General features: G+C 37.3%; 2 protein-coding genes across 2 annotated transcripts; one reads left to right on the top strand and one right to left on the bottom strand.

Annotated features, from left to right (window-relative positions):
• Positions 1–1,811: 1,811 nt before the first annotated feature.
• LOC131166551 (AT-hook motif nuclear-localized protein 23-like) lies at positions 1,812–2,663 on the top strand. The gene has a single exon (XM_058125143.1). It carries the CDS (start codon positions 1,812–1,814, stop codon positions 2,661–2,663), a length of 852 nt encoding a protein of 283 aa, XP_057981126.1.
• A 2,863-nt stretch (positions 2,664–5,526) lies between these two features.
• Positions 5,527–8,028, bottom strand: LOC131166231 (heavy metal-associated isoprenylated plant protein 4). Its single transcript, XM_058124580.1, has 4 exons — positions 7,908–8,028; positions 7,462–7,733; positions 6,349–6,436; positions 5,527–6,130 (listed from the first exon to the last, which is right to left on the bottom strand). Exons 1-4 carry the CDS (start codon positions 8,026–8,028, stop codon positions 5,640–5,642), a joined length of 972 nt encoding a protein of 323 aa, XP_057980563.1. The 3' UTR covers positions 5,527–5,639.
• Positions 8,029–12,233: the final 4,205 nt, after the last annotated feature.

The following is a 12,233-nucleotide window of genomic DNA, read 5'->3' as shown; positions in this document are numbered from 1 at the left end:
GTTTTCCCCCTAATCCACGTGGTAACCTCCAATCATCGAAACGGGTGACGAACGACGAAGGATCGAAGAGAGAGAGAGAGAGAGAGAGAGAGAGAGAGAGAGAGAGAGAGAGAGAGAGAGAGAGAGAGAGAGAGAGAGAGCTTTTGGGTTTCTTAACCCCTAAGCAATGAAAAATGATATTTATAGACCCCTTGACCCGGTCAAATTCGTCGACGAATTGGTGCCTTCGTTGACGAGCCACAGAAGGCTCTTCGTCGACGAACCACTTCCTTCGTCGATGAACCCTAGTATGATATTTTTCCTATCGGTTGAGATCTCTTCATCGACGATGGTCTGAATTTCGGCGATGAAGCATAGGAAGACCTTCATCGACGACAACCTTGGCTTCGTCGATGAAACCTGTTAAAATTACTTTTTTACCCTTTTCTTATTTTATGGGTTCAGGTCTCTACAAGTACACTACACTAATCACAGGTAAAGATTGTTATTACTTAATGTTGTGTGAGAGGGTATAAATTTTGGGACTTGAATTTGGATTTGAACAAATTTAATATATACTTTCTCTAAATCCACACAAATCTAAATCCAAAAACTTTATCAAACATAATGTAAGAGAAAATAAAAAGAATATTCTATATTAACAAAATTTATAAGAAAATAACAAAGAGATGAGAAAAAGACATGGGTTGAATTTGATTTAATGTTATCAACAATAATATATATTAGTAACAATTCAATTGAATATAAATTTGCATGCAAATAAGTATACGTGGACTTTAGTTTCCTTGTACGTATTATAAAACTAATTGCCGATACATTTTAGTTGATTGACCATAGTGAAGGTGGTGACGACACAGAAACAATAGTAATATTGAAATGCATGAGAGAATGGAAGAAAATAGAAATTTTAGTTCTTTTTGCAATATTTTGAAACCATAGTTACTATTCCACAATTTACTATATAAGTTCATTAATTGAACCTGTTGCTGATAATCATTGCTCTTACCCGGGTTTTGACTCCTCCCACTGAAATCAATTTATTTCTCATTACTCTAATATTGGCTTGTAAGCTTAAGCTCCTTGCTTAGGAGTAGCTATTTTCCTTCTTAATAAAATTGCCCTTATTAGTTAAAAAAATACTATCCATTTTAAAAGACTACGATTAAATATATTCTCACTAATTTTAAAAAGTGTCATAAATAGTCATTTTCAATCACATTTTTCACTCACTTTTTTGTGCATATAATAAAGCAAATAAATTCACTGCAAAAAAGCGCCATATATTTTTTGAGTAATAACTATAAATTATTTATAAATGGCTAAAATTAGTTGCATAATATTTAATTTTTTATTGTTTAAATGTCAGCATTAAGTTTATTATTCATTAATCCATATTTACTCAAAGTTAATTATTTAAAAAAGTAAAAAAAAAAAAAAAAAAAGCAAACGCAAAAGTAAGGGAAAAATCCAGCATAGGAGCCCCCCCTTTTCTGTTTTACACATACAGATATATATATATATATATATATATATATATATATATATATATATATATAAAATTATAAGGCTTAATTTATTTTTAATTAAACATTGAATATATACTTTTGTAGTGTGGGTGAAGGCTGCGTCTGCCACTTTCCCCGACCCTCAGCCCTCCCTTTCTCTGCACTCTCGTTTTCTATTCGTCCTAGGGTTTGAATTCTGCGACTCTCTCCCTGTCCTAAATATTAATTTTAAAACTCTCTCTCTTTCTTTAGTTTATTTTTCTTGTTTTCTACTCCTTTTTTGATTGTGTTAATTTGTATGTTATTATGGCTGGCATAGACTTGGGCTCAGCATCCCACTTTGTCCCTCACCAGCTCCACCACCGCCCCGACCTCCACCTCCAGATTCCCCCCGACTCCGACGACGACGCAGCCCCCGGCCCCATCTCCGGCACCACCACCACCCATGGCCAGGCAGCTCTCGACTTGGTCACTCCCAGCTCGGGATCAGGGGCCGGAGGCGACATGGGTCGCCGGTCCCGAGGCCGCCCTCCTGGGTCCAAAAACAAGCCCAAGCCCCCCGTGATCATAACCCGGGAGAGCGCCAACGCCCTCCGCGCCCACATCCTCGAGGTGGGCAGCGGGTGCGACGTCTTCGACGCGGTGGCCGCCTATGCACGGAAGCGGCAACGGGGGATCTGCGTGCTCAGCGGGAGCGGCGCGGTGACTAACGTGAGCCTGAGGCAGCCTGCGGCGGCGGGAGCGGTGGTGACGCTGCACGGGCGGTTCGAGATACTATCCCTGTCGGGGTCGTTCCTTCCGCCTCCCGCCCCGCCCGGTGCAACCAACCTGACGGTGTACCTGGCAGGCGGCCAGGGACAGGTGGTGGGAGGGAATGTTGTGGGCGCTTTGGTGGCATCCGGGCCGGTCATCGTCATCGCTTCCTCGTTTACGAACATAGCATACGAGCGGCTGCCGTTGGACGAGGAGGAGCCACCGGTTTCGGGGAGCAGCGGAGGCGGCAGCGGCAGTGGAGGACTTAACAACCCGTTTCCGGACCCGTCTTCGGGGCTGCCGTTCTTCAATCAGCTGCCAGCGAGCATGCCGAGCTCGCAGTTACCGGGCGGCGAGGGGGGGTGGCCAGTGAACTCAGGCGGTGGACGGCCTCCGACTTATTGACGATCAGAAAGAGGTCAGAAAATTAATCAACGAATTATTACAAGATCAGTACGTACTCAGCATCATCGATATTAATATGGATCTCTTGTACAATCAGTTCTTCTTTTCTTCCTCCCGTTTTAATTCTTGTACCACTTAATTGGTTTTCTGGAAAATCAAGTAGACGGATGGTTGTTGTTCATGAAACTGATGATCATGAATCACTTCTTTGATTAGTAGAACTGATTTGACGATTTAGCTTTTGAGAGCAAATCTAGCTAGCTCCTAATTAATTAATCATATATATATATATATATAATATGTTTTTATGTGTGAGTAATTAACATTAATCCATAAGGCAAAAGGATGATTAAATTAATGGGGTTAGTTTAATTTAGGTATGTGTCTCTTTAGTTAATTCTAGGGCAGATGTTAATGGGAGTTTTAATTTTAATGAGAAAATATTCATTTCTTAATTTTAATCATATGAGATTCAGGTGATGTGTTTTGTTCATCTTCATAAAACTACAGAAAGAGAATGTGTAGGGCAGTAATTAAGTGCATTAATTAATTATGAGGGCTTTGGAATTAAAAAATTAAATAATCGAACCTATGACTATTCATATGAGTTATATGCCTATAAATATGTGCATTTATATTTTTATATAAGCATGAATTTCCCATGCCAGCGAATTAGCCAGCAGAAAAGAAACCAAAAGAAGAAACTATTTGAGTCATTGAAAATTAGTTTACAATGAAATTAAACCACAAACTAAAAATCTGAATATTGCCCATCAGCCCTGAAAGAGATCATATCCATCATACCTGACTTTCGTCAAAGAAAAAGAAAAGAACATACAGAGCTATGCAACCCCATAAGCTCGATCTTAATGGATCGCCTTTTTATGCTGCAACATGAGAGCTTCATGACCTTAAAATTAATCATATTAGAAGAATCAAAATCCTAATATATGCAACTAAATAAATACTTTATTCCAATTTGCTCACATAATGATCAATAGATCGAAGAGTACTTTTGGAATATTGTAATTTAATTAAATGATGTTTAGCAGAAAATTTATGTTTAATTTTGCACAAAGTCCTTAGTGGGTGAGCTAACTTTGATGGAATGATTGAGTGTGTAGATTGCTAGTAAAAATTGAGATAAAATATAATCCACCCACTTTGAGATTATCTAACCTACATTTACAAAATTTTGCTGAGGTTTATCTTACCCTTATTTTTAAGTAACAACCACACTCTATAAACTCAAAAATCGATTCTATCCATACAGGAAGAAATCTCTCTCTTTCTCATGTGCGCACGCGCACACACACAAACCCGTTTAATTTAATTAATTGTAGAAGCTAGCAATCAATGAATGCATATGATGATTATTAATTGTTTTTGGTCCAGTTTAGTTTTCAGTGAAGTTTCATATCATGCATGGATATCTCCCTTGTTTGGCAAGTTCATTATGAAGAATTATAATGCATATATATATAGTACTCTTAACCATCTAGGTATATTATGAGAGAACTTTGCCTGCGAGTATGAAGATAATAGAATAGCTTATAACTTGTTGGATGTGAGCCTTATAATTTATTCTCATTTGGATTTTGGCTCTATCTCCATATGTATATATATGAAGAAGATACAACATACAATTAATTACATATAAGTAGGCAGTACTCCATCAACTAGTTTTAGGTTTATCTCTCTATGCGTGTGTATGTGGATATATCATGCACTAGCTAATTAATTAATTGATAAGCCGATTCTTGTATGCATATTGCCAACTCTTTTCTCTCCAGAGATGGGAGATGAGTGTTAAACCAATTAAGTTAGTTGCATTTCAATTGAAAACTGCATTCAATTTTTATATAGACAGGTACTGAGCCTCTCACCCCCAAGATATTTGGGAAGGAAAGGATGGATCTTTTTCATATCTCTTAAACTTCTCTCTCTCTCTCTCTCTCTCTCTCTCTCTCTCTCTCTCTCTATATATATATATATATATATATATGTATGTATGTATGTACGTGTACATGTGTGTGTATAAATTTTTAAGAAGTACTGGTTTTTCCATCTTTTGTACATATATGCAATTAATTTTATGGCCCTTAAACTACCAATCATTTTTCATTATCAAGTTTTTTAGCTTGGCTCTACTACTACTTAGCTGCATTAGGTGAAAATTTGTGCTTTCAAATGCTTTTGGGAAAACAATATGTATGAATTGATCATATCCTATATATTTTCGGATAAAGTTAAGAGTCAAAGACCCAAAACACCATTGGCCCACATGACAAGAGGAGAGTAGTTGAAGTAGGCGAGTCTATGATCTCCTCCCTTCTTCTCTTGCTATCGCACGCCTGTGTAAGATAACATTATTCCTTGCTGTTATCTATGTGTATATCTTCAATTTGAATAAGGTGGAAACCCATACGCGCGCTTGCATGAGGACATTTATAAAACTATAATCTTAGTTTTGTATATTGTTTAGCTCAGTTTTCCTAATATATAAATCTATAATTAGTTTAGTTATAGAAATAAATAAATAAACAAGTAATTAAGGTTCCACAAACCTTAACTTGGCCTAACAACATTTTCCTTCTGCACTTTATTATATATTGTCTTGTGTTCTATGTTTTCCCTATATACTAATTAATCTTCATAGCTATTGATAGATAGGCAATTAACGGCTCCAAGAAGCACTGAAGAAGTGCATATCTTTTTCCTGATGAGCAATAAAACGCATAATATATATTTACCTTACATATGACCAGAGCATAGATTTTTAGCCTTAAATTTGATATTGTATAGATTTGACCAAATTATTTAACAAAATATATCAAGTTCTGATGAATATCACACAAATTCAAAGCAAAAGCTCAAATTGTATGTTCCCAATTAAATGTAGAGTCGGGCATGTTAATTAACCCATCTAATTACAATGCTATATATAGATATTAAGAGCTAGTGTTTGGTACCCATCTACAATATAGAACATGCATTTGGATTTTCATCACTAAAAATCTGAGGGGCAAAGGCATAATGAATGAAATATGGAACATTATTGCCATCCTTCATCTTTAGCTCCTCATCCTTTTCTTCCTTAAACTCTACACTTTTCTTTAGTACTCCTATGTTCTTTGCTTCTCCATCCTTGATTTTTAGCTCCACACCCTTTTCTTCTTTGAATCCTACATTTTTCTTTACTTCTATGTTCTTTGCTTCCCCATCCTTGATTTTTAGCTCCACACCCTTTTCTTCTTTGAATCCTACATTTTTCTTTACTTTCATGTTCTTTGTCTCTACTTTCAGGCTTTCGTTTTGCTCCTCCTTTTCTTGTTCTGGTCTTGGGGTAATGATCTCTGCATGCTTGTGCACCTTCTTTTGTATGTATCCAAGCAGTTTCTCAGGCTCAATGGTTCCTTCAACTATTAAAATCTGAGCTTGTACATCAATGTTAACATTATACACACCTGAAATAATATAATTTGTCAATTACAAGCTTAAGAAAAGTAATTGGGTGAAATAGAGATGATTTGTACGAAATAATTGAAGTGTTGAAAATTTTGGGTACACACTATTTATGCTATAGAAGTGAAATGATATGAATTAGAAAAAGGAGAATAAATGTAAAGCATCTAAGTCTCCAAGGCACTTTAATATTCAAAAAAAAAAAAATAGTATTATTTACCTTTATTCTTGATCAACTTCTTCTCCAAGTCATGACCACATTTTTCGCAGTGCAAGTGAACCTTTATTCTTGTTGTGCATAGTTTTTGCTTCCAAAAATTTCAAAATAAATTTAGTTATATTTGAATCATGATCACCAATGAGAATATAAAATGTGATTCCATGAATATTTTAACACAATTAGTAAAAGTAAAAGATGGGTTAGATGGTTCATCTATATATAGATAGAATAAAGTGGAAATAAAATATGTATTGCGTCTATAGAAGTACACTAGTTTATGAAACAATTGTGGTGCTATTTTTATGCAAAAATAAGTTATAATTTTAAAAATATGAAAACTTTTAATAAACATACAATAAAATTTTAAATATCACAGAATAAATGCAAGTGGCGAGACTAAAACCCAAGATCTCTTGGTAACCAACGCTGATATCATGTTAGATTACCACTTTACCTAAAAACTTAAGCTATTAGGTTGTGGGCTAACAAAGTATATCAAGTTTTAACAGTTATTAAATGTTTTATTCCATCTGATTTTTTTTTAAAAAAAAAACCTATAATTTTTCAAAAATGCTGTACTTACCTTCTAAACATCACATTTTTATTTTACCCACTTTATTAGATTATACGTATAGTACAAACATATAAAGTAGTAGGTAAATAAAAGTGTGATGTTCGAGTGGTAAATGTATACTAGTTACTCATAGATTTTTTCTTAAACTATTCCCTCGCACTCAGTGCCTCTATAGTGCCCAAGAAGAACTAGACTCATAATTTACACAAGCTTAATCCAACCCTAAAACCTCCTTCCTAATGGTTCGAGCTACAAATTGCAAGTTTAATTTGGACCTCCTTGACCTTTCAATTAAGAGGTGAGGAGGTGACATACCAGATTGAAGGCATAGTTCTAAAAACAAGAGTAGTTTAAAGCTTTAATATTGGGGAAAAAAAATAAAATTATTAAGGCCCAAGTGGCCTTAACTGGGGAGTGGGTTGATGATTATATTGTGTAAAGCAAGGCCCAGTTGGCCTCCCCATCAGTTTAACCCCCACTCCCCACCAAGACAAAAACGAAAACAAAAAAACAGAAAACAAGAAGAAGCAAAAGCATACTTCTTTAGTGTCCTTCACCATTATCTTCTCTGTTGCAAGGCCATCCTTGTTCTTTTGTTGGGCCACTGTGACTTCTTTAGTCTCCTTCACTAGTGTCTTCTCTGTCACATTATTGCCATCCTTGGCCTTTCCTTGAGCAGCAGCAGCAGGGACCATCATCTCTACCTCTCTCTTACACAATTTCTTTATTCTTTCATGCATCTTTTTGGGCTCAATCCTGCCCTTTACCCTAATTTCATTCCTCTCCATATGGACCTCCACTTCATGCACCCCTGCAGTTGCAGTTTATAAATTAATTGGACAAAATTCATATTGGGTTTGCAAGAGTGGAGTTTGGACTTGGATTTAGACGACTAGTATGAGGTTATATTGAATTTTGTTTAAATTCAAGATTTGAAATTCGAGTTTAAAGAAAATTTCAAAAGAATATGTATAGATGGGCGTACCTTGGGTTCTCAAGAGGGGCTTCTGGATCTGGCATGCACATTGAGGGCAATGAAGGTTAACTTTGTATACAGCAGTAATCACCTCAACATCTTTATCCTGATTCTTCTCTTCTTTTGCCATCAATATAAATCTTGTTGGGCACAAAACTCTGTCCTATCAAATTAATATATATGGGACTTACATATGTGTGCAATCCCAATTAGCAAAAACATTGGCTGAGCTTTCTTGATCAAAGAACACGTTATGAAATTGTGGGATATATATTAGTACCGAATGCATGTTAGAGGTAGTGTTATGACATGGTTTATAAGAAAGAATAGATTAAATTTATTTGGTTTTACTTTCTTTGATTGATGGATGCAAGCTGTAAGGCAAATGGGTTGGTGGGATTTTGCTGTGGGTAGTTCACTAGCTATGGGAAGCTTGCAGGGAGAAGATCAATTTATGCAGTGGGTAATTAGGCGACTAGGTCTTGATTGGTTTCACCAAACCCATTCAGTACCACAAGCCCTGCAAAGCTCCAAAAACCAATCACACTCAAGCTTCACAATAGGGCTGGGATATATATGGATAGATGATTTTTTTTCTTTTTCTGCTGGGATGAAACCTAGTTGATAGAACCCAATAGTACGTGCTTTGCAGACGAGAAAAATTTTTCAAGTGGACAAACGATTTTTCGATGCTGCAAGATTGGGCAGACCAATATGTTAAAAGCAAATATGGAAATGGAGAAATAAATATGAAATTTAATGGCTTGATGAGGATGAGCTACCGATCGCGGAGGAGCTAGCTCTCATGCGCTGGAATGAAAATACCATATGCTTATTTATTCCATTAAATACCACGTGCTCATTTATCCCATTAAAATGCAATAACTCCTTTCCTTCTCTATCTATCCTATGTATCCATAAATGAGGGCATTTGTGTTGTATGAATAGTGCAAGTGAGTGAGCGAGGAGTGTGAGAGTGCTGAAGGTGAGAGAGAGAGAGAAAAGTGTGAGAAGAGTTGAGTTGAGTGTGTGTCTCATCCTCTTGTTTTTCTCTCAGATTAAAGTATGTTTGGTGTGCTCTGTGGATGTAGGTTAGATTAGACCTAACCACGTAAATCTGGTGCTCTTATTTTGTATGCTTGTTTTGCTTGTGTGTGTGATTATTGTTCCTAAGACTCTAATAATTGGTATCAAAGTCAGATTAGAGTAAAGTCGCCAAATCAAAGCAAAATTGTCAGATTAGAGCAAAGTCACCAGATTGGAGGTCCTAGGTGCTATATTGTGCTAACTACATATCCAAGGAAAATTCTATTTAGGAAAGTAGGACTTAAGTGGTCCATTGTCACCCCCCACTTCCTTGGGAATTTACTTGGTGTAATTTAATTAGTACAATCATCACTAGACCCCACTTGCCACATCATCCTAGGACCCCACATAACGGCGTCAGGAATATTCCGTTATGTGGGAGTATATTCCATTAAGTTTGACGGAAAGTTGACTGATTTTGACCAGAAGGTTTGACCAGGTTTTCAGAGTCATTTCAAGTCTATTTTTCGAACGACTTGAACCACTTCTAAGGTTTTTGACCATTTCGGATTCAACTGTGTTGTCTGTTTGAGCTAATTCCATCTCTAGATTGACGAATCAATATATCGAACGAAAGAGTTCAAAGATCGAGATGTTTAATGGCCCCAACTTCGATTTCTGTAAGATGCAGATTAATGACTACTTGTTTGGTAAGGAGTTACACTTACCATTGAAGTGAAAGCCAGATTCTATGATGAAGGACAAGTGGGAGTTGCTTGACCGAAAATCTCTCGGAGCTATTAGGATGATGCTGGCACAGTCTGTTGCCTTCAATATCAAGCATATGACAATCACCAAGTCTCTTATGGATGTGCTCTCCAACATATATGAGTAACCATCAGTTGCCAATAAGGTACACTTAATGAAGAAGTTATTTACCAAGAATTTGTCGACAAGTGAAAGTTTTAGTAGACATCTGAATAATTTCAACGAGCCGTCGGATCAACTCACATCAATTGAAATCAAGTTTGACAGTGAGATCCGTGCCTTACTAATTCTTAGTTAGTTGCTTCAGAGTTGGAAAGGTGTTGTTACTACAATCAGTAGTTCCGCAAAAAAATCAAAACTAAACTTTGATGAAGTCGTCAACATGATTTTGACGGAAGAAATCATGATGCAGTCAAACACTGTTTCCACTTCAAGTTCAGCCTTGAACGTGGAAAGCCAAAGGAGAGATTCATGGAAAGGAAGCGAGCATGGACGATCAAACAATCGTGGAAGATCTAGGATTAGGCGGTCCAAATCCAGAAATCCCAAAGGTTCCCAGGACATAAAGAACATTGAGTGCTAGAACTGTGGAAAGTTTGGTCATTTCATAAACCAGTGCAAAGGTCAAAGAAAGGAATATGAGGCGAAGACAGAAGAAAATGTTGCTACAGAAGAAGGTGATATGTTGATATGCTCCTTCGAGAGCAAGAAGGAGTCTTAGGTCTTAGACTCTGGATATGATACCCCGTGGAAGAAAAGACTTAAAAGAATTAGATGTTACTACCCATATCAACATGGTGCACCTTTCTTTTCGGGAGCCTTTCCATAAAAACTCCATGGTTAAGCATGCTTGGCTTGAAGTAATCTTGGGATGGGTGACCTTCTGAGAAGTTTTCTCAGGAAGTGTGTGAATGAGGATAAAACTCAATGAAAAGGACACATGTTGGTCCGTGGGGCTAGTCATTAGTCCGATAAGGCCTGCCCCTGTTGTCTGGTCCAGGTGGAAGAGGAGAGACACAGTACTCCTTGGCAGACCCAGGTTGGGGCGTTACAAAATGGTATCAGAGTCATTACCTGGTCGGAAGTGTGATGAGATTCATATCGCCTAGGTTTGGAAATGTGGATTCGCAACGATGACGTTGCGTTCTGTAAGTGGGGAAGAATGTGAGACCTCGTGGAAGAAATGCTTAAAAGGATTAGATGTTACTACTCATATCAATAAAGTGCACCTTTCTTTTCGGGAGCCTTCCCATAAGAACTCCATGGTTAAGCGTACTTGGCTTGGAGTAATCTTGGGATGGGTGACCTTCTGGGAAGTTTTCTTAGGAAGTGTGTGTGTGAGGATAAAACATACTGAAAAGGACACGTGTTAGTCTATGGGTCCAGTCATTAGTCCGATAAGGCCCAGCCTCTATTGTCTAGTTTAGGTGAAAGAGGAGAGATGTAGTGCTCCTTGGTAGACCCAAGTTGGGGCATTACACTGGAGCCTCATTTCATGCCACCTGTAGTAAAGATTGCCTAAAGGAGTATATACCAGGTGACTTCGGTAAGGTATACATTGGCAATGATAAACCTTGCAACATAACCGGCAAGGGAATTGTGAAGATCAAGATGAAAGGGTCAGTATGAAAGCTAAATGATGTCAGATATATTCCATACCTGAGAAAGAACTTGATCTCGATTGGTCAGTTGGCAGATGAGGGATGCACCACAACATTCATTGGCGATGAAAGGAAGATATCAAAGGATGCACTGACAATTGCACGAGATAAGAAAAATGGGACACTTTATGTGACTTCTAACGTCTGTATGTCTATTTCAATTGTTACATAAAATGACAATAACAATATTTGGCATCAATGACTCGGTCACATAAGTGAGAAGGGACTCATGGTGATGCACTCAAAGGGAAAGTTGAGTGATCTATGGTCAATAGAGATTGATATGTGTGAGGATTGTATACTCAGGAAACAAAAGAGGGTTAGTTTTCAGACATACACCAGTACCCCAAAGAATGAGAGACTTGAACTAGTCCACTTAGATGTATGGGGACCAATGACCGTCTCATCCATAGGTGGAAGGAATTTTTCGTGACATTTATTGAAGATCATTCTCGAAAGGTATGGGTTTACTTTATGAAATACAAATGTTATGTCTTTGATGCTTTCAAGATTTGGAAAGCAATGATTGAAAATGAAACTGGTTTGAAAATCAAGAAGTTGAGAACTGATAACGGTGGTGAGTATGAAGACACCGGGTTTAAGAAATTCTGCTATGAGCATGGTATCGAGATGAAAAAAACTGTGTCATATACGTCTCAGTACAATGGTGTAGCCGAGCAGATGAATCGATCATTGACTAAAAAAATCGAAAGCATGTGTATGCAGTCAGGCTTACCAAAGCAGTTCTGGGCAGAAGCAGTCAACACAACAACATACTTGGTTAACAAGAGTCCTTAAGAACCGTTGGACCACAGTCTACCAGAAGAGGTATGGAGCAGAAAAGAGGTGAGACTTTCATATTTGAAAGTTTTTGGTTGTG

The sequence above is a fragment of the Malania oleifera genome, chromosome 10 (genome assembly GCF_029873635.1).
Source record: "Malania oleifera isolate guangnan ecotype guangnan chromosome 10, ASM2987363v1, whole genome shotgun sequence".
Classification (NCBI taxonomy): domain Eukaryota; kingdom Viridiplantae; phylum Streptophyta; class Magnoliopsida; order Santalales; family Ximeniaceae; genus Malania; species Malania oleifera.
Note: the sequence above shows the minus strand (reverse complement) of the source record. Positions and strands in the feature narration are given on the sequence as shown.